General features: G+C 43.3%; 1 protein-coding gene and 1 long non-coding RNA gene across 3 annotated transcripts in view; both read right to left on the bottom strand.

Annotated features, from left to right (window-relative positions):
- Nucleotides 1-22,599, bottom strand: part of LOC121071320 — a 375,849-nt gene extending 353,250 nt beyond the window's left edge. For both annotated transcript variants that reach the window (XR_005820526.1, XR_005820527.1), the window contains exon 1: nucleotides 22,233-22,599. This is a non-coding gene — a long non-coding RNA (uncharacterized LOC121071320). The remainder of the gene's footprint in view (nucleotides 1-22,232) is intronic.
- FANCF (FA complementation group F) lies at nucleotides 20,107-22,185 on the bottom strand. Its single transcript, XM_040559556.1, has one exon. The coding sequence runs from the start codon at nucleotides 21,406-21,408 to the stop codon at nucleotides 20,389-20,391; it is 1,020 nt and encodes a 339-aa protein (XP_040415490.1). The 5' UTR covers nucleotides 21,409-22,185; the 3' UTR covers nucleotides 20,107-20,388.
- Nucleotides 22,600-23,200: the final 601 nt, after the last annotated feature.

Genomic DNA, 23,200 nt, shown 5'->3' on the forward strand with positions numbered 1-23,200 from the left:
AATATCAATATTAGAGTAATTTTAAACTATTTTAAACTATTTCCATGCATTACTGTGAAGGTGTACTGGACCTAACAAGTTATAGATACAAATATTTGTTTCCCCTCAATACTTGAGCCAACACGATTGTTTCATTAGTATTGAATAGTATTGATATTGATAGTATTTTTGAAACATTTCAGGATTACTAAGTTTTTTTTCTGAAAAATTCATCTGGTTTCAGAGATGTCTAGTAAACAAGGAAAGCATTGCCAAAATTTCATATGTAAAGAAACTAAAAAAGGAATGAGCAACTGATTCTTACAGAAATCTTGCAAAAGCAGAAGAAAACACACTCTTCATCTGTGTTTAAAACTCAGTTACACAAACATAATTCCACTGCTCTTAGAAATTGGCTAGTGGCTACCACTCTTGTCGATCTAAGTCTTTGGTCAGCAGTTCTGCAGGTCAGAACAGGCTCATGACAGAAAGTCTTTTTTATTTCCTTACACAGCTATGTAAGGCTGAAGTCCCATACCAAGAAAGAGCTGCTTGTATGAAAGGTCCCTGAACAATCACAGTTAATAAATTGCCCTGAAGCTATGAGGGTACCATGAGCACGAACAAAAAATTTACAGGTGTGGAACAGATCCTAACACAGGGGGAGAATCAAGCAAGTGGTGAGTGGAATTTTCTTTACATTTGGCAGAATGTTTATACAGAAAACACCATGGAAAGTGAGAAAAATTCAGAATACTGAATGTATTTTCCTAGTACCTGTGCCAAGAACAGTAAAATGTTGATTATTTACAGCACAAACGCTTGTCATACGTACAAGACCTATGGCACGTCTAACATTATCATATTAGTTATGAGGATAATTATATTACAAGCATGAATCATTATTCTTTCCTGTTTACTTCAATCTAGTAGAGATATAAAATCAATTAAATTTACTGACAGATCAATACATCTGTTAATGAGCCAATAAATTAATGAAATAAATGTATAAATTTATAAATGCATTGATTGCTAAACATATGGATATGTAAATAAAGTCAATTAACTCAAGTTATTAAGATTGTTAATAAAAACTTTTAAAACCTGAAAACTCAAAATAGAAGTTAACTATGAACTTAGAAATTTAGATATTTCTTAATTTTGTTCCCAGAGTGACTATCAAGCTAAACGAGAATTGCCTACTTGTACTGTCTTTAGCCAATAGATACCATAAGAAAAAAGAGACGTGCCTGGTGATGAAGCCAGAAGAGAACAGCGAGTGTTTGCAAAAAGGCTGGATGTCTTTAGTGAAAAGGGATGTTGCGTAGCCTTAGGTTTCCAAAGGAAAATGAGACCAATACAGTATGAACTAAATCAAATTCTGTCCCTGTCAGAAAACTGACTACCTCATAGAAGGTTTTTCATATCTACATTGTCTACAACTCATTTTTGCAATTCTGCGGATCAGCATATTATCAATATCAAGAGTTATGAAGTAGTGTTAAACCTGGAGATCAACATTATGCGAAAGAATGCTATCTGAGGGAGATGGGGAAGTGTCGTTCGCTAGCAGATAGCTTGAGTCTCTCAGATGTCTGAAAAGAAAGAATACATCATCAGTCAAAACAAAAGCTGGTTCATGAACTGCTAAACCAGAAACTGAATGCTCTTGACTGCATGCCAGAGAGGATGCAGTTCATCACAGCTCCACATAGTTAATCTCTATCATTGCGCTCAATACCGTGAAACTTTAGAACAACTCTTCTGCCCCAAGGAGTTGATCATTAAAATTAACAAAAAGCAACTCATGTAGACAATGCAGTTCAAAAATAACACACCATATTTTACATTACAGATGCACTAAAAACACTCATTGTAATTTGATAGTCAAACCAAGCACTACATTACAAAATGACTTAAATCTGTAGAAGATGCAGATGATAGATATGCCCAGACAAACACTTCAGCGGGCATCTCCAGGCGAGTAGTAATAGGCAACTGCTATTGACACCGGCTATACAAGGATAAAAACTTCCAAGGTATCCGTGCGAAAAGTAGTTTTGCTCTGCCAAGCGTGTAAGAATTGTACAAGAAGTCACACTTTCATCATGGATAGAAGCCATAGAAATGAAATTCTCTATCCCCCAGCTAGGGTGTCACCCCTGATAAGTCCATCAGACTGTCCAGGAAGAACATTTTTAGGGCACACTCTAATATGCAGCTACCCTAAAAATTTCAGTGACAAAAAAAATGACAATTACTGTGGTGTAACACAGCCTACAGCTGTTGTTTGCATGTTCCTTAGTCACTCTAAGTAGCAGCAGGGAGTATGCATTTTACACCCTGGCTTATACAAAGCGAAGTGCAGAATGACACAAGATGGTTTCAAAGGTGTCAGAGCACCAGCTACTAAAGGAGAAATATGCTACCGGTGGTGAAAAATACCAGCAGGTTCTGGTTCCCTAATAGATCATTTCAACAAATAAAAAGTCCTGATGTGATTCACATGTTTTCCTCGGGTATAAGCCATTCCTAGCTGTGCAATCACCCAGCTGCATGCATGCCAGTGAGCTCAATTTTAAGATGTTTGTACAAGCACAGTACAGCTGGGAATCTTAAGCTATTTATAATGCAGCTGAGCGACTCAGAACAGTTATTTGTAAAGCTGCAGCCTACCCAGAGCCATGCCAAACCATCCCTGGGTGACTGCATCCTAGCTCTAGCTGCAAAAGGAGCGAGTGCAATGTTGGACTTCTGGAAGGCATGAGAGATTAGTCATCTCTTAAAAACGACTCAGACTTGGAAAAAGCTGCAGAGTGATATCTAAAAGCTGAAGAACTTTGAAGACAATTTTGTTTTTCAATATTTTTCTTCGAATAGAAACCACTGAAATTGGCTCAAATATTTTATTAAAAAAAAAAAAGATTCAACAGGAATTAGGAAAAAATAGGAAAATAAGTTAATGGAGAAGAAGAGAAGACTGCAGTATGATGGTACATACCTTTAATTATACTGATATAACTATGGAACTGAAAATTCTCATCCTGCCTTGGACTGGGGTCGTAGAGTCTGAATCCCAGACAAGTCACTCGGGTGTAAAATGCACCTGGAAAGCACTCCATGGAAACTGTTCTCATCCTCTCACCCTATCCTGAAGCCCACCACTTATCCCGATGCAGGTGAGCTAGTTTACCTCACAGCAGGGAAGCACAAGTCCAGCAAAGATGGTAGCACCACAGGAAACTTGTCCTTCTCTAGATTCACAGTAAGTTAAGTGCCCATATCCCAACACCTGCCTGTAGATGAGCCCTTAAACGCTGACCAAACAAGTGACATGACATTTTAAAGCCTCTGAGGTGAAGGCAATCCTTCTTTGTTCACAGTAGCACTGCTTATATCATAATGAATTTTCAATGTTCTTCCAATGTGTCCCAGTCATTGGTGTCAACTAAAGATCATTAGATAAATATAGTAACTAAATATATTAAAAATTGTTTTTATCACCAGTGTTTTTAATGCAAACAAAAGGCATTTCTAAAGGGTCCACGGTTTCCTTTTGTCCTGGTTTCAGTTAGGACAGAGTTAATTTTCCTCCTAGTAGCTGGCAGGGTGCTATGTTTTGGATTAGGATGAGAAGAGCGCTGATAACATGCTGATGTTTTAATTGTTGCAGAGCAGTGCTTACACCAAGCCAAGGACTTTTCAGCTTCTCGCTCTGTCCTGCCAGCGAGCAGGCTAGGGATGCAGCAGGAGCTGGGAGGGGACAGACCCAGGACAGCTGACCCAAACTGGCCAAAGGGGTATTCCATACCATCTGACGTCATGCTGAACAATATATAGGGGTGGCTAGCCGGGGTGGGGGGGGGGCTGGCTGCTCGGGGATAGGCTGGGCATCGGTCAACGGGTGGTGAGCAATTGCATTGTGCATCACTTATTTCGTACACATTATTACTATTAATACTATTATTATTATTATTATTATTGTTATTCTTTTCCCTGTCTTAATAAACTGTCTTTATCTCAACTCACAGACTTCACTTTCCCATTTCTCTCCCCCATCCTGGAGAGGGAGAGGGGAGGGTGAGCGAACGGCTGTGTGGTGTTTGACTGCCAGCCGGGCTAAACCACAACACCTTTGCACTGCACTACCTGGCCATTGTGTAAGGAACTTGTTATATTCCTTAATTCAGTCAGTAGACAACATTACAGCTTAGTTCACCGCTAACAAAAATCAGACAACATACTAAAAATTATTATTATTACTACTCAAGCTGAATTATAACATAGAGCCTGAAACCTTCACTAGGCCAGATGATCAGCTAAGGTGGCCGTAGCCTACATGTATCTGTTGCCGCAAGGGCAGCTTCCCAACAGGTGCAGACCTCTTCCTGCAGCTGTAACGTCTGACCTGTCCACACAGGGTTGGTGGGGTAGGCTGGAGCTCCTGCTCGGCTCAGTTCATCTGCACTGAAGCTCCATCTGCAGAGCACAGCTCTTGTGACAATGTGCATTCTATTACCAACATGGAAAGCCCATAAAGTTCAATGCTCATTAGGTCTTTGTTTATAACATTATTATGGACACATCTCTACTCCATATTAGCTTGGAAGTCCTCCAGTCATCTCGCGCTGGTTTGTGTCCCAGCAGGACAGACCCTTCTGAAGCCCTCCAAAATTCTGATCTCAATCCTATTTAAAACAGCTGCATATTGCCAGAGCCTTCTCATCAAGGCTGCCCATAAACGGAACAGAGAAAACACTCTGGGAGTACCCAAAAGGCTTATTACATTATGGCACTGGGATACAAAGGCAGTAATGGGGAAAAGAAAAAAAAAAAAAAAAGTGAGCCTCGTAATCTGCCAATATCAGGAGGAAGCTGAAAGGCGCGATCAGAATTGAGGGGAGATGCTTTATTTCAGTATTGCAGACATGAAATAAATAACCATGAACACCATCCACAAATCCCACAACTCAATGGATACAATCCACAAGAACAGAGTCCAAAACGATCTGCCACTTAACAAACCTGAGAGGAATTCAAAGAAATATAAAACACCACCAAAATGTGCATTCAGAGATCTCTTCAAACACGAAAAGCAAAGACAGATGGCTCAAAAATGCAGAGGATTCCTCTGGCCTGAGTAATGGGAATTAGCCACTCTCGACTGGTTCGCACTTGGCTCAGGAATTGGCTGGAAGACCAATCCCATAAAGCTATGCAGGAGAGCAGAGGCAGTTCCTGAGGATGACCAGCAGGCACCCTGCCTTCCTCAGGACCGAAGCAGAGCTGCACCTCCCAGCACAGCCCCAGAGCTCCCTGCAGCAGCTCCAGGCCCAGGGCATGCCGCAGGCACCACGGCTCGGCCCAAGCAAACCGCAGCCCCAGCACCTGGCTCTGGCACTGCCACGCTGGCCCCAAAACCCAGAGCACCCAGCCCACAGGTGGCTGGGGATACCCAGCAACTCCCAGAGGCCTAATGAGTTGCACTGGTACACCGAAGAAACTGCTTGCTCCTAAATTGTTGGCAAAGGGATTTCAAAAGGTCATCTCCATATATTTGCAGTGCTAGCAGTTAAATATCCTACAGAGTTGGATTCAAAATATTTTCCAGACACTTGGAGAATTACGGAAGATCTCTGAAAGTTAGTGAGCAGCACATTTCAAGCAGCACTGCTGCCTGCCCCTAAGAGGGTGGCCCCACGAGGTGTCCCAACAGCACGGCCCCCCTGGGCCTTCTCCCTTTCCCAGCAGCCTGCCACAGGCCCCCCGCTGCCTTCCTGCCCCTTCACTGCTGCTGAACACCCCTTGGGCTTCCAAGAAGAGGGCAAGAGCTTTGTTTTTAGAGAATTCAATGAGGAAATGCACCGCCAGGATCTCAAAAAGCCATAGGAATTTTTAAATCACTATTTTTAAGAACACCAAATTTTCCAATAGAGATTTTGAAGGCCAGGTTTGCACATATGCTCACAGGGGACAGACTTAGAGGGCTCCTGACGGCTCAGCGGGAGGCTTAAAGACAGAGCAGCGCTCCCCACGGTGACTCTGCTGTACAGAGCACCCCACTACCACCCGGCTTCCTCTCTCCTCATCCATCACCCCCGACAGCCAAGCTGGAAGACAAACTGCAGGCTTCTCTTCCTGCCTCCCCCTCGTTACCTTACAGAGAGTGGCAATGTAGTGCTAAGTCTTTTTTATTTCCTTCCTTTATTTATTAGACTTGAAATAATGTGGTACTGTAGGAGCAAGGCCTCACCACTGAAATTTCAGAGAATACCTTTATAAAAGCTACAACTTCAGGCCGAACCAGCAGTCCTCCAAAACATACTCAAGGCAAAAGGCACTCAAGGCTGTGTGTGGTGTTAAAATAAGCAGAGAAGGAAACATTTTAATTAATGAATGCGAATGTCTGAATTCATCATGGGGCTTACAGGAAGAAAAGGAAAAAAGAAAGACAAATTACCATTCTCGGTAAAGACCCCAAGGAAATAAAACAAACAACATTTAGCAGAGCTCAATTTTCATTTGTCACTGAAATAATGAATACTACAATAATAATTAAATGCCCTAAAGATTTCTGTGGTAGCTGGTAATAACTGTATCACAAACCACCTAGTAAATTCCTGTAAATACTAAACCAAGCATTCTGCTGACATCATTGCCCTGGCTTGATGGGACTGGCAACAATTTTGGCTTATGATAGCTACTGGGTATCCCAATCACGAGCATGCAACTTCTCTGCTGTGACACAGTGGCCTTCCAAAAAGTGCCTTGGCCCCTCACTCACACGGCATAAACAATACGCTCCTACAAGTCCCTAAAGAACAGAAACTCTGCTCTCATGTTCTGCCCAGCGTGACTCAAACTCACTCCAAATTTTTCTTCAGTTAAGTTTCTTCTGATGAATTGGATATTATCTTTTTTTGCTACAGGTGTGGAAAATACATTGCTTGATCATGATGTACAGACCTTGGATAAAGAAGTTTCATGAAAAGCAATGAAGATGCTTTATTCAATGCAGTACCTACTTTCTGTACATTAAGTGTATTTGCAAGTATTCTCACCAAATACTGAGCCAATTTCTGCTTTCTAAAAAGAGCAGAGTAGCAAGAAACTGAAAGCATTTGAAGACTGATTTCCACGTTGTTTTACTCTTTATTTAAATAGACAGAAACCCACCCCAGGAACAAAAAGGCAAAGAAAACAGAGATGGTATTGATTGTAGTCATTTTATGAGTGACAAAAAGTCAACATAAAATGAAACGAAGCTCAGCTACAATATTAGAGTGGGATAGATTCAAACATATGAAATAGCCTAAGTAATCTAAGTACGAAGTGCTAAAAACAGAAGGAAATGTGTGCATTTGTAAAATTAAAACATTTCAAAAGGCCACTTCAATACTAAGCTGCCATTAAATCTTATTTTAATTCCAACTTGAATGCTTGAACTGAGAATGAGGTGTGAATAGACCTTATGCTGCCTTTTGCACAAGATTAATTTCAGCCTTATAGCAAAATGCAGAGAGAAATTGGCACTCCTTAAAATGCCATCCTGCTCCTCCTGCTAGAGCCAGTCACCAGCTTTTAAAGAATCTAAACCTAGTCTTGGTGGGTTTTCATTCATGGGAAGGGAAAGCAGACCTCATTACCATAATCAAATGGGTCAGCAAGTGAGCAAGGATGAGAATGACCAGAAGATGTTGTGTAGTTAAAGGTGGCAAAACACCAATTACAATTAAAAATGGGAAGAAGAAGTGAATTACACACACTGTCTGTAGCAGTGGCTGCATGCAGAGCTGCCCAGAGCCCACGTCCCTGCCCCTAGCAGCACAGACCTCTCACCTGCTCCCAAGAAGAGACCCCCCCCCACCTGCCCTCACCCCACGCAGGCGCTAAGTGGGGCTGTCACAGGGAAACCACCCCCTTGCTTCTCCAGCCAGGGGCAGGTAACCCGCTGCCACCCGGCCATTCCCCAGGGCTTCCCAAGGCCGCAGTGCCCTGACAAACTCCATGGTTCTCCCCGGGAAAGCCAAACCGAGTACCCTGCAAGGCTCCTGCCATGTGCAAATCCCGCCTGACACCCCAAAGGCCTGCTTCTGAAATTGCCCCTTATCTACACACGGGTGTTCACATCTGCTCTTTACACATATCAGACCCGCTAACCATTACTTTCACCAGGGGGACTGCAGAATTAATATTCTAATTTTCCACATCACTAAAACCTCTCTGGGTTGTACAAAACATAAGATTTACCCTCTCCTGCAATCCTTTTGTACTTGTGCCTCTGAATTCAACAAGCACAGCTAGTTCAAGGCAGGTATTTTGGAACGGAATCCAAGCTCCATTCCTCTCCAATGCTTTTTTCTTAATCAAAACGTCTCCCCATTCGCTAAACCATCAGTTAGGAACACAGCAAGTACATACCAAGGAGTGTACTTGAAGAAAGCGTAAAATGCTAAGGCTGCCAGCACAAACTGTTGCACGTACTCCCTGCTCCAACCATATGCTCCCACATATGCATCTTCCGCCTTAGCTTGAGACTGCGCTACAGCAATAAGGTGCACCAGAACGGGAAATGATTCAAGTCAAACCTAACGTGCTGGACTAGCAGGGCCTCTCGCCCATGCAACACGACCACACAAACACTTGGCCCCCTCCTAAGAAGGGGAAAGCCAGGCCACCTTTTTTTTTTTTTTTTTTTTTTTTTTCTCTTTTCACAGCAGTAACGCTGACAAGCCTGCAGAAGCTCAGCCTGACCCAGCTGGAAGCGGAGCTGAAGGCCAGCACCATGCAGCGAACCCAAAACACATCAGAGCTGAGCGTACCTGTACCTGATCCTGGCCCCAGCTCTGCGCGGTTGGCAGCAGACAACCCCAGTACCACGGACACAGTCCTCTTGCCCCCTTTCACAGACCCTTGGGTGGATTTACAGGTCGTGGGAACACACTTTCCAGAAGTCAAACAGTGCCAGTGATTTTGTACCAGCAGGACACACAAAAAAAAAGAAAAGCCCCCCCAAGAAATAAAGCATTAGTGTAATGAAATGCCCTGGTAATTGCTTTGGAAGTGAACCAGTGAAGGTACGTGGAAAAATAACACAGGCTGCCAATACAAAAATAAAAACGGATGGAATAGTAAAGTGCCCTCTCAGTAAGTGTATCCAGCAGCAGCATCTTGTCTCACTCTGAAACAGCCTGATGCTAAGCAGGTGTAACCTGCCATGGTTCTGCAGCAATCCTAAATCAGATCAGCTGAGAATCGCCCTTGAATCTCAGAAATTCACATCTGAGTATAAGACATAAAAGAATGCAGTTTCATATATGCCTGAGAGCACTGGCATTTCTGCTAGTACCAGTTGGTTTCTAATGCTGTGTTTCATTACTAAAGCTAAGGGGAAAAAAATACAAGTCAATGACTGGCCCAATGAAAAATTAGGAGAGATGTATTTTAAAAACCTTTGTTTGTTTAGCTGTTACGAAGCTATTGCATAAGTACCCCCATACTAATTTTATTGGCTCACAGCACATATAATTTAAAAGTATTATGTTACCTGCATAAACCATACATATGGCTCAGAATGTCAGAGTAATCTGTCTGTGGGAACTGTAATGTATGGTTCTGGAAGAGAGGTGGTGTACATAAATTATGCAAGGTATTTTCTAATCCCCACAATATTTCAAGGAATGGGACAGCCATTATGTAACAAGAAATGTCTCCTACACCTTCCTGACAGATGGGACACGAACCTTATTGCTTTTCCCTGTTCCTGCAGGGCAGGTCGCTCTCCCAGTTCACTGCAGCAATGTGGCACTAATTCTAAAGGCTTCATCATTCAGATTTCAACATTTCATCATGGTGGAAAAGCTACTATTTTCCATTTGCTACACATGAAGTTAATTACTTCTTATCGAAGGAGTGCCAAAGGAATAAAAAATTGGCCAAGGTGAAGTTTACAACAGTGCATGCAATGAACAGTTTTGTCAGTAACATTAAATGGCTACTTGCTTTTTTTTCTAAAAAAATGGCCCTAGAATCACCGTGAAACACCCAAAACTCCTTCACCCCATAATTAAACAAGGCCAGATTTGTGTTGAGACCAGGAACACTGCTAGCTGCATCAAGCAGCTGCCACAAACTTGCCATACCCCGCTGAACAAGCCCTTTCATTTCTGTGCTTCTCCTTCTTTAGTGCTGAGGCTCATTTCATTTGGAGAATGGAATTGCATTAAAAGATACAAGTTCAGTCTGAACTTTAAAATAAGTGCGTGGTTTGTTCCCCCCCCACATTTAAACCACAAATCCAGACACGTAATTTGGCAATTAGCGTTACGTTGTTAATTCCTAAGAAAAAATTGGCAAGTTTAGAAGTACAGGCAGGTCTACAGAGCGCAATTTAGTAGAATGGTATTCCAAATGTATCGAACAGCACAGCGATTTATATAAGAATATGAAAATACTATTTTCGCCACTACATGTCATTAAGTCCCTTCTTCAGCCCACTTGCTTTAGTTGGACCAAACCACTGTGGTTCTGAATAAGCTACGTTATTGCAGACAACAGGCAGCGAAGGGGAGACAAAAAGAACCAACATTTCCTGCCTCTGCAGCGAGAATTCACTTCGCAAAATGTCATGAAGCTAAATACAAAGAAAAATGAAAACCAAAGGTCTCTTCTAATCTTGGTGGAAAACAGTTCCTTCCAGACCTTAATCAGTAGCCGAACTTTTTACCTCGAGTACATGCGCGGTGTTCACCATCCCCTGAAGTCGCGATCTTCATCATAAAGCCCTAAATGACACCATGCCTGAAGCTTCTGTAGTGACAGGGATTCATCAGGTGTTATGACTGCGTGTCACAGTTGCCAAGAGGATGAAAACCCTTGGCATTTTAAGAGGCTTTGTACTTGAGGTTTATTTGTGTATGCCTTCATCAAAATTAAAGGAGCAAAAAGCTTCATCCAGCATCTGCATTATTTTTCTGTGACTAGAAGACAGCAAAAATCTTCCACCTGTGTGTTTTTTTTTATCTATTATTTTTAATTGCTATTGGAAGAAAATGAAAGATTAACATAGGGACTTTGTCCCCACCAACACATGCTAGTTCTAATTAGTTGGAGAATCAAAACACTCCAAAGACCAGCTCCTCTGCTACCTCGTATGTTGTTTAAAAAAAAAAAAAAAGTTTCAGCTAACCCATTGGTCAGATCAACTGCACAGGATACAGTTTTGTCCCTTCACGTACCTTATAAAAGGACTACAGGCAGCCTAATGAACGACTCAGACAACATTTGTGCTCTCATTTCTTCCAAATTATAATGCAAAATCAAAACACAATGTAAATCATTGTCTTGATTTACTCCTGCTTACAATTTCTTCAGTCTTCTCACCTACTGAGAATTAGCAATGACCATGCTACTGCTTTGTACCAAATATTTCTGGTATTTCACATTTGCTCTGCCAAGGTATAAAGGACTCAACAAAGCACATGGCAAAGGACTATTGGATTCCATGAGCTATAACAATTTAGAAGACCGTCATGTTAAACCATGGAAGGACAAAAACATGTGCAAGTGTTTAGAGGCTGCGCTTCAACACAATACACACACACAAGTCGAGGTCCAGTTCACTGAAGCGTTACAAATCAAAATGCAATCACTTCCTTGAGCTTCGAGTGCTGTATGAGGAACTGAAAGGTTAATGAGCAAGGTGGCTTTAATTGCTTTTTCCTAAATACCTGGCCAATGAACTAAACAACCACCTTTAAAAGCTCCGTATTCCAAATTTCTACAGCAAATGTTCTTCTGTTGGAATTTTCTATTCATGGAACTGGACTATAAATAGGGAAATAATATCTTTAATAGATTGCAGAGACCATACTCTTTTCAAATATCCTGCCTTTACTAGAGGCTGTAATGACAACAGCGAAATAGCTTGGATACCACTGGGAGCAATTTGTCAGAGCAGTGCACAGGGTCTGGGGTTTTCCTGTTGTAATTAGCGCACAGTGCGTGCTCACGGCCAGCTTCAGGTACTGCAGCAATTCCAGATTCAACCCTATGTCCACCGACTAGCAGAGCATGTCCATGTATGTTTGCATAATGCACCTTCTGTAAATTGCTCATTAGTCATTTGCAATTTATTTCAGGCATCCACCTACGGTCTTCAACTGGCTATGTCAGTGACACATGGTTTTCACATTACTGAGACTACAGACAAGAAGAGTTTGTGCCATTTTTCCTTTTCTCAGATTGAACAGGTACAAAACATGTCATACACCATGTCATAGGACAAAGTTCCAGATAATTTCACTTTGATGCAATGTGTGAGGATCTGAGTTTCATGTTACCAGAGTTACAGCTTATGTAGCTTTGCTCACTTACTGAACAGAAACAATCTTTTTTCACTTCTTTTTTCTTTTTTTTTTTTTTTTTTGCTCTAAACCAGAGGAACCCCTGCCCTACACGTTGGTGCAGTCATTCACAAGTACATAATTTTTTCCTGCTTTGCTGGTGATTCTGCCTAGTATATTTCACACAATAATTTCTGCTCGATCTTGCTCAGTTAAATTCAGAAACAAAAATCTAATTGCATTGAAAAGAAAGCTGTATTAAGCTTGATCTAGACAGAACTCATTTTCTCACTTTCACTGGGTAGACTCCAAAATTCTCAAACAACCATGTCTACAAAAATGTCACAACCGCAGCTGTAGGCACTGTGAGCCACATGCACCGCTCCGAGAGGAGGAGCGTGACAAGGTGTGACAACCAGCAGGACGCAGAATGTCCGTGGGTGGCGGGTGGCGGTGAGCACCAAGAACCAGCACAGTGCCTATCAGGACTTGGGCGAGACGTTCTGCAGTGCAGATCAATCAGGTTTTTGTCACGTCATAAAAAGCACAGGTTGGATAACCTTGGAGCGAGGAGCCATGAGGACAGCGATTTGCACCCAATGGTACTGCTGTTCACAGCAAATTCAATACAAAACTCAGTGATTTAACACGTGTGAACAGCCCCATCTTTGCAAACCCTACTTTAGGAAGATGCAGAGGACCCAGAGTTACACCAACAACCAATATACTCAGCTGAGGCTTTTCTTGGCCTCTCATGCAGTTTTTGTAATCCTTACATTTTCCCCCCCAACAAAGGCGACAGGGTTTCACTCTGTCCTACTTTTAGTTTAGAAACTGTTGGTTCAAATAGAAAACCACCATACTTGAGGAAAAAACTGACTCTGCAAAAGATCGTAGGCAAGCAATGAAAGACACAAGGTGTTGATAAAATATGCCAATAAATTGAGAATCTTACCATTACAGAAAACTGAACTTCACTGTTTCAAACTTTCACTTCCTGCTGCTAGATCTCATCTGTGCTTTGTTAGGTTACTGAAAGTTTAGTGTATCATTTGATTTTTTTTTTTCTTGTCACATTTTGGTTCATGCAGTAAATACTATAAATGAATTTAAAAAACAAGAGTATTTTACTTGACTACTCCAGTGACAGTAAGAAATTCTAGCCTCACATTTTAGAAACCATTTTCTTCACTATGGTCTTTTCCTTAGTGTGTATTATCTTTCAACCTGAGCAGGTTGTTGTGCACATTTATGAAGTCTAAGGTGCTTTTTGCATTTCAGGGAAAGCAAAATTGTAAACAAGAAAACATAGTTCTTAAGACAGCAAGAGACAAATTCAGCATTCACACCAACGTGAAACAGACACGATAGGTCAGATTGTTTCAGTGGTAGCATTCAGCAAAAGCATCTTACTCAAGAGCAAGCCTAAGATCTACACATTGATGAACTCATAGCATTTTCTTACTTACTTCCAAGACCTAAAGTTTCCTGTGTAGGTTTTGAGACTCCTAGTTTGAAGAAGAAAGCATTTTCTCCAACCCCACCGAAGTTTCCAAATCAAATCAACACTATGCCTGTTCTCACGAGCACATCAACCCATCTAGGACAGAACAACTGCTTTGGTAGGAAGGACACGAGCACTGCTGCTGTATTCTGTAGGTAGGAAAAAAAACTTCACCTGCTTTCTTCTTTTTGAAAGCTTGGGCCAGACTTGGCGGCTGACTCCCTCTTACCATCAAATTCATCTTTCCTTACACCTTATTTTTATTACAAAGAAGAAATGCAAGCTTGAAGAGAGATACTCTTTACAAGGCAAATACTGAAACAAACAATCGAACTCAGCAACTTCCACATGAAGAGTGATGAGGCTGAGAGAAGGCAGTACACAATTTACTGTCAATAGCATAATGATTCAAAGCCTTTTCCCCACGGCACAGCATCTTTTCCTAGCTGAAAGGGCAAGCTTAGCCTATTGCAACATCAAGCAGCAGATGAATGACCATGTTGCCGCGCTTGTTTTGGGGACTGATCATGTCCAATCAATTCCTAGAAGAAATCAATTGTTCTTACCTAGCTCATTTACATTAATAAGAAAATATTAATGACTTTACTGCTCATACATATTGGAAGTAGAGGTCACATTTATGTTTCAGCTTGATGGTATTTCAAGACAATTCACCATCTCCTAGGAGAGAACAAATAAAACCATGCAATTTTTCTGGTTATTCAGCATTAAAAATCAAGTATTTCTCTGTGCATGTTACTGACAATGGGATCATATGCCAATTAGTCTTGGATTACTGCCTTATTTCCATGGGTGGAATTTTTATCATACACAATAGAAAGCACATAACCATTTGCTTCCATTGCTAGCTTTACGTTGAGCAAAGCACTACGTACAGAAACGTGACCACGGTCACCATTTCCTGTTCAGATAGCCAGAAAGTCCAACACACCGTAAGAAGAACGGTGATATATATGTGCAGGTAAAAGCAGTTCATACCATTTCATTCCCGGAAACCATCCTCAGAAAAGCATTCAGATTGAATCTTTGTGGTGGGATTTAAAACTCATAACAACTGCCAGAAACTTAAATAATGCTTTATCAGACGCTGGGATTAGCCTCTTTGCGAGCTACACACTATGAATAGTACACGTCTGAGCATTCATTCTGGACTTCCTTCTCGAGGGAGAAATATAATAGGAAGGTATTTCAAGACTAAATTCAGAACTTGATTGCATTATTCTGTTCAGCACATACTGCTATCATTTCTGGTAAAGTGTCCTAGTTAAGGGTTACAGTAAATTGATCACATAATACTAAAGGAATTTATCATGTAATAGAAAAGGAATTTAAGAGCTGAATACCTGATATTATTAATAAAACAGGTCTGTGAACAGAGACAGTTAAGGGATACAGCTTATATCATTACCTGATCCTACATTCAATTAGAGTTGGTAAAATCAGACTTGCAAAGTCAAAACAGACTCGCAATCATTTTTTTCCAACTGGAAACTTCTGCCTGGGCAGTGCAAGGGTGGGGATTTGCTCCCTGCATATTTTCTGCCACTACAAGTGGCCCACACGCTTTGCATCTCCTTTTGGATCACAAGTACAAGTCCATCTGTGCAGAGAGGCTCTGCTGCCCCCCTCCGTGGTATCTGACAGGATTCAAAATACTAAGCAAAATGCCGGTCACTCTGAAGACCTATGGACCGAGATCTCTGGCTGTGAAAGAGAAAAGCTGACAACAAAAAGCCATTGGAATACAATTAAACCTGGAAAGCCACCTCAGTAACTCTAAGTAACGGCACACAAGGAATTCAAAGCGTGTAGGCACATGACTGACTTCAGTATTGCGGTACATATATTAACGAGCTTCAAATCCTGTGCTGCTACACTTGAAAGCGATAGAACACATCTCAACCAGGCAGTCACCTCTGCTCTAGCTCATCGCTACTAATGTTTTTGCTGACAGGTTTTAAGATATATAGGTAAGGGAGAACAACATGCAATTGTCTCTAGGTTGTTGATTATCTCTGAAGATTAACTTCGACGCAGGCACAGAACTAATTGAAACTGACGCGTTTAGTCAAAATACGGTTTAATTCCTCATGAGAGGGATACAACACCAAGAACAAACAGCTAGCACAAACGATTTATATCATCTTACTGATAAGCTATTTTTTCAGACCACACGTGTCATTATTCAAGTCTATTTTATACCAGAGCAGATAGGATACTGCTCTTTTGCTCCCATTTCTGAAAGAGCAAACCCCGTTTAAATAAATGCTGCCTCCAACCCTGCACGTGCACGCGCTTTTTCCTCCTTCTCTACCATAATACTCGTGCCTGTTAAACGATCCGCAGCAGTCATTAGGGAAGGCAGATGCTGAGTGCTTTAGCAGAGCAGCCAACAGCAAATCAAGTGTCTTGTGACTGCATTTTTTTTTTATCATGATGTTCAGACTCCATGCTGTACCCAGTGGAGGCAAAGCCACTCCATTTTGGTCAAGGGGAAATTCACCATTGCTCCAGGGGCTTCACAAGGGAACAGTTTTCTGCCTTTCCTCCTCAGCTTCTTAAAATGTTTTAAATTTATTTTTTCTCTTGCTTTGCCCAAACTAAACAAGATACTGAAGTGTATGATTGCCATCCTAGTGGTGCCTCTCCACTGTATTTTACATACTTAGTCACAATCTGCAATGGGTCAAACCGTTAATAAAAGATAGAATTTAACTTTACATTTCCCATTTCTCAGAAAGAGCAAAATTAAGTTTGCCATACATTAACTTCAGCTTTCTAGTTAATATCTAAAATGACTATTACCATATAACCAAGTTACTACAGTATTTCTAATGCACCCTGACCCCCAGAATGTTCCCTTACAGGGAAGAAATCCCTTTTCCTTGTTGCTGATGAACAGGAACATCAGATTGTTATTCTCATAGTCGGGGATGTGCAAAGAGGCCTCACATGCAAAACAAATTCATTTTATTGTATAATTGCGCTTCACATTAGAACCACAGATTTGGAATTTAACACCTTATTGAGTCAATGAAGCTCATATTGACGTGAATGGTACCAGTCTTCCTGTATATTTTCCTAAGTGAACAATTTATTCTACACCATTAATCTATATTCCAGTAACCAGCTGTATACAACGAATTACTAGAAAAAAACACGTAATTTGTTTTTCCTTGAGTTTGCTTAAGATGGTTATTACCAGATAAAATCCATTTCACAATTAAGAAAAAAAAGCAGTTTAGTAACCAGTTGCATCCTATTACCTCACTCCTGGAGAGTTATGGTACTGTCTGACCAAGGGTAAAGCTTCTCCTTAAATACATTTAAAAAATATATCTGCTGTAGCAAAGTATCTGTCTTGCTCTTAAAATCCTCCTGAACCGTGATAAAAAGCAAGGTGTCACAATTCTTGCCCATCTTCTAAAACAGGAATAGAAGAGAAAGAACACCTGATACCTAGCTCATTTTCTTCAACAGTTTCTTCTCATTTTAATATAGAATATACTAGAGAGGTTTGTCTTTTAGTAGATAGTGGAAAGGACGTGTTGGGGAAAAGGTTGTTGTCTGTCATTTCTAATATCTTACCTCCCATGACAGTTCACATTGTTTAGGTGAAGAGTTTACAAGTTTTGGGCTGCAAGCCTCAGCAGGCCAAAATGAGCTGCAAATATATGGAAGGGGAAGATTACAAACATCATGTTTTTTTCCTCTCCTGTTTATACTTCTATTAAAAAAGGAGCTCCAAAACATTTGGTCATTTGCCGCATGGCTACCTGGCAAATGCAACAAGCATGCTGAAACAATAGGGGATGTGAACTGGTGCATTTATTTCAATAAGTGCCATATGTATTTTGGAATTCGGTAATCGTGGATCTGGCACCTCTTTATAATGTATTTGGGACAGATTGGAACATTTTTCTGAGATTGCTACAACCAGGTGCTTCTGCCTGCCTCTGGCTAGCCTACCCTTTTACTGTTCATGTTTCCTGAAAGGACAGGAGTAGAAATAAGCTATGATCTACAACGGCCCATAGAGACACAAATCAAAGCGATACTGCCAGTTTCTGTGTTTTTATTTCTCAATTCCCTTGCCTTCCCCTCCCCAGTTAGTTATTTTCTCAATAGGATCACACTGAAGCACCCATTACCACTACTTCCTAGCTACTGCAGTAGGTGCGCTTAGCTAGGAAGAGGTGCAACGCTGAATTACTTGGAAGACATCTGCCTTTACCAATTGCATTTTGCAAAAGAAAGCTTAAATTGTTCCAAGAGCAAGAGCTGAAATAGTGCAAGTACAAACTCCCTACCAGCATCAGATTTATCCTAGTAGTTAAAAGCTGTCTTAACTCATTGCCAACATGCTGAAGAGATTAAGAAACATCTATCTTGATGAGCAAAAGCAAGATGTCAGTCTCATTGAAATCTGTCAGAGGCTCAGGTACCTGGGAACAATCTATCTTGCAATGGGTAGGACCATCTATCCTTCAATAAGAGAAGGAATTCCAGGAGCTTATGCCCAACCTTTCCCATTAGATCTCCAAGCCAAAAGGAGCACTGGTAAGGTTTGTCGCTGTAATGTTACATTTGTTATGTTACCGCAACATTTGATATTCATACTTCACATGTAGCAGGGCAGGAGGGAACAACTGACTAGCATCTTCAGGTATATCATTCATCAGGAACCTCTGATAGCAAGAAGTATTTTAACAGACAAAATACCCTATGCCTGTTAAAAGCGTTAAGAGTATGCTCAAGTGCAGAGTTTCCACACCAAATGCCAGAACTATATAACACAGGGACCTGTGGCTAGACAACCTAAGTTCAAACTTCATACTTTATACTCTAAGCAGTTTTAAATGCTTATAGACAGCGTTCATATTCCTTTCACAACCACAGAAACACTGACTCAGCCCTGAGATCCCCTGACACCACGCTCTTTTGAGACTGACCACCACCACAAGCACCAGAACAGCCCCAATTAAGAGCCAAACGGTGACTGCCGCAGCTGCTGTATGTTCATCTGCAGATCTCCACAACCTCGCTGCCTCTCTGACATGCTGTAGCAAGGAAGCCAAAGAAAACAGTCATACATCTGATAGAAGACCAGTGTGTCCTTCTAACTTCTTGAAGTGTTACCATTGAGCAGCACTCATGCTTTGAGGGAGGGGGAAGGATAAGGACTCGTTATGCATGTCTTTATTTCCATACAAGTTACAAGAGGCATTACTTACTCCCTCTTCCCAACTCAACCACATTCATCTCCTTGTGCTGTGTGCTTCCATTCCAAAATCACGAGATCCCTCCTTGCTCCTGTTTTGCCTTGTGGCACAGAAATACCTGCCATAGTTTTACATATTATTTGTACACTCTAGCACAGAATATTACACTAATTAGTTTCAATCAATTAGTTTATTTTTCTTTTTAAAGCTTTTAAGCAGAAGCAAAGCACCTAACTCTTCCTAAAGGGACTTCAGCAACAGAAGACAGACAGGTGTTGCAACTCATCCTGGACCTATAGGAACACTGGCTACACCAACTCATTGTCAGGTACTCCACACAGAAGACTAGCAAAGACGTCTTTTTGTGGTATTTGCGTTCCCTTCCCCATCTTCATGGAGCATTCTCATTTCGCATTGTTTGCGCTGATAACACTAGCTTATAGACCTTAGTGCGCAAGATTTCGTTACTTCTGCAATACTTGGTTTAAACGATGGTGATCTGGTCATTTCTTCATTACGTAACCAAGTTCTGTCCACAGAATGTGATTAAACATAAGATTTTTTTTCATCTAATTAACAAAGTTTGTTGTCCCACTCATTTTTACTGTGCAAAAGAAAACCAAAAAACATTTAATGTAACAGACTATGGAAAAGGGAAGAACAACACAGGAACAGAGCATCCTATATTTTACTGCGGTTTTCCTTGGACATGATTTGCATATTAGCACATAGTATGGTAGCTAATAAAGCTTGCTAGTTTGAGGACACTTCAACGAGCTTTCCAGTTAGCTTTCTCTCACCTTCACTTACACCCAGAGGCTGTCATACGCAAGACCTAGAAGCACAAAAAAAAAAAAGCCACCAGGACAGCCTCACGAAGTCCACTACTACTGAATTAACCATGAGTTTGTGGTTTTCAGGTTTTAAACTCCACCTTCCCCTTTTAACATCTGGTGAGCCTCCAGCAAGAAAAGAAACAGGACTACCATGACCAAAACACATTTGAACTGTAATACTTGAAAAAAAAGTAACTCAGTTTTTTGTTGGCAAACATACATTTTATTAGCTGAGAAGTAAGCACTGAAAAGAAAACCATTTCCTGCTGGTGAGCAGGAGAATCAGCAGTGCAATTACGAAGAAGCACCAGGCCTTCCTGGCAGGCTTAACATACAATCATAAACAGTGTTATCATCAGTCCCATCAATATTTGTTTCCAACCCAGATCAACATATAGTGCTCCTGCCTTTCGTATCAAATACAGAGTTAATCAGAATTGCCGAATTTCAAAAGTTTTTTGTGTTGCTTTTGTGTTCACGCATCAGTGCTCTGCTCGTTTCCTCAAATCTTCCTGTACTTCCAACAGTAAGTCAGTCCACACACTTAGGCCACGGACTTGAAAGTCTCCATCCCGTCCCTTCAGGAGTTTGAGAGCAGCTTGGGTCTGTCCCCTGAGCGGCACAGGTCCCTTACACAGGCAGCTGAAGCGCTCCCTCAGCTCCTCCCAGGACAGTTCACCCTCATCGGGGCAGCTTTTAACCCACTGTCCCTGCAAGGGGTCATACAGCAAGCAGCTTCCCCAGTCACTCAAGAGGTCCAAATAACGTTTGCTTATTTGCGAATAGTGAGCAGCTAACGAAGCAAGAAGAGAGCCCGGGAGCTGCTGACAGAAGGCAGCAAACCTCTCCACGTCCTCCAGCAGCCAGGAAAGCAGAGGGTCAGCCCCTGCTTCCTCCTCCTGCCGGGGGCCTCCCCCCTGCCGCAACAGCAACAGCGCTGCCGCCACCACCCGGAAGGCTCTGGGCTGGGGCAGCTGCTGCAGGACCCCTCCGAGCCAGCGGGGCTCCCCCGGGGGCTCGTCCCGCAGGCGGCCCAGCAGCAGCCCCGCTTCGGCGGCCAGCCGCGGCTCCGGGCCCCCGAAGGACGGCGGCGGCGGGGAGCTGCGGAGCGGCTCCAGCAGGCGGGAGGCGGCCTTCCTGCGGGCCAGCAGCGCCAGGCGGCTGGGCCGGGCGGCGGGGGGCTGCAGCAGGCGCTGGAGGAGGCGGCGACAGGCGGCGGGCGGCAGGGCACGGTTCTCCAGCAGCGCCAGGCCCAGCAGCTCTGCGCAGCGCCCCAGCTGCCCGAAGGCGAGCGGAGCGCTCGGCTGGGCCCGCCGCAGCCGCTGCCCCACGGCGTGGCGGAGCCGGGGCCGGGCGCGGAGGCGGTCGTGGAGATGCTGGAAGTAGCGGCCCCAGTCCAGGGCCCGCTCCAGGGTCGGCGGGTCCCAGGCACGCACCAGCGCGGAGCTGCACACGGCCAGCAGCGCCGGTAGCTGCGCCACCTGCCCCAGCACCGCCTCCATATCCCCGCTGCCGCCGAGCCCGCCGCCGCGCCCCAGCCCCGCCTCCCGCCAGAGACCGGGGCCGATCCAAGGCGGCGAGGGAGGGGGGTTAGGGACGCCATTGGCCGAGTCGGGCGTCAATCCGCTGCCTTCCCCTTAAAGAGGAATGGGGCGGGCACCGCGGCCATTACGGGAGGAAAACCCTCAGCACGGGACGAGTAGGGAGCTTTACCACAGTCCACGACGAGTCAATTTGGACGTTAAAAAATAAACAAAACGCACTTGTGGCTCCTATACACAATGTAAAGAAACTAAAGCTATTCACAGGCACCCTGTGTGGGGGTATTTGGCATCTCTTGGAGCAGCCGCATGCCCGAAGGGTGGCCATGTGGCCAGAGGGCAGGCATGTTGTCCCTGCTGGGGCTGGCTCCCAGCCCTGCTCTGAAGACAGCCCACAGCAGAACCCAGCTCACCTGCACCCTACGGTGCCTCACCACTTACAGCCTACATCCTGTCAGCCATGCCCCAACTGGCCACCCTTCCCAAAGCACCATGTCTGTGTCTCAGACAGAGTCCTCTTGGTGCTGAGGGAGCCATGAGCTGCCATCCCGTCCTCTCAACCCCCAAAAATTCGGGAAGGTTCCCTCACAGGCATCTCCCCTGGGGGCAACCTGACCAACACCTCACACAAACCATGGTGTAAACGTGCCATAACTGCTCCCCACACTCAGCGATAGGAGAAAGGCCCTCCTTCCCATCCCTTCCCTTCCCTCCTGTGCCAGCAGGAGCTGAAGGCCATTTTTCCACAGCGCACAAAAAAAAAAAAATAGCGCAAACTGGCATACTTGTGGGATCAGCAGCTCAGAGGGACTTCCTTCGTGCCCGTGTCCTGAAGAGCACCTTACGGAGAACAGCGCGTTTCCCTCTGTCCTCGTGCCTTTGAGGGCTGTACACACAGCACTGCCTCACAGCGCAGCAGGACCAGGCCCGGCCTGCTTCCAGCACCTTCCGTGCGGCCCTGGCAGCTCCTGAGGGCTGGGGAGGCTGCAGGCCTACAGTTTGGGGCGCTCCTCATGGGCACATGGAATTTGTCTGGAAACAGTAGCAGAACCCAAACCTCAAGGACAAAGAATAATGCTCTTCTTAAGTAGATGCCCTGTTTGATTTTCTGTTCTTCCCTACACCCTAGTGCTGAATATATTCCCCCTCTACTCTGCCCTTGTGAGGCCTTGCCTAGAGTACTACAACCAGGTTTGGGGCCCCCAGCACAAGAAAGATGAGGACCTGTGAGAGCAAGTCCAGAGGAGGGCCACAAAGGTGACCAGAAGGCTGGAGCACCTCTCCTATGGAGAAAGGCCAAGAGAACTGGGGCTGTTCAGCCCGGAGAAGAGAAGGCCCTGTAAAGGCCCCACTGCGGCCTTTCATTACTCAAAGGGGGCTTATCAAGAAGGTGGAGAAGGACTATTTGCTAGGGTAGATAATGATAGGACAAGGAGGAATGGTTTTAAATTAAAAGAGAATATATTTAGTCTAGACATTTAGGCAGAAATTCTTCACTGTAAGGGTAGTAAGGCAATGGAAGAGGTTACCAAGAAAAGTTGTGGATGCCTTATCCCTGAAAACATTCAAGGCCAAAATAGATAGGGCCTTGGTCAACCTGATATAGTGTGTAGCATCCCCACCTCTGTCAGAAAAGTTAGAGCTAAATGATCTCAAAGATCCCTTAGAATCTAAGCCATTCTATAGCTTTCTTTGGGTTTTCTAACACAAATCAATTGTTCCCTGGTTACAAACCCCAATCCTAAAGACAACT

Source organism: Cygnus olor, chromosome 5 (assembly GCF_009769625.2).
Source record: "Cygnus olor isolate bCygOlo1 chromosome 5, bCygOlo1.pri.v2, whole genome shotgun sequence".
Classification (NCBI taxonomy): domain Eukaryota; kingdom Metazoa; phylum Chordata; class Aves; order Anseriformes; family Anatidae; genus Cygnus; species Cygnus olor.

Excerpts from the sequence above, each read along its gene's own strand:
- FANCF (XM_040559556.1), bottom strand. The coding sequence starts at position 21,408 with ATGGAGGCGGTGCTGGGGCAGGTGGCGCAGCTACCGGCGCTGCTGGCC.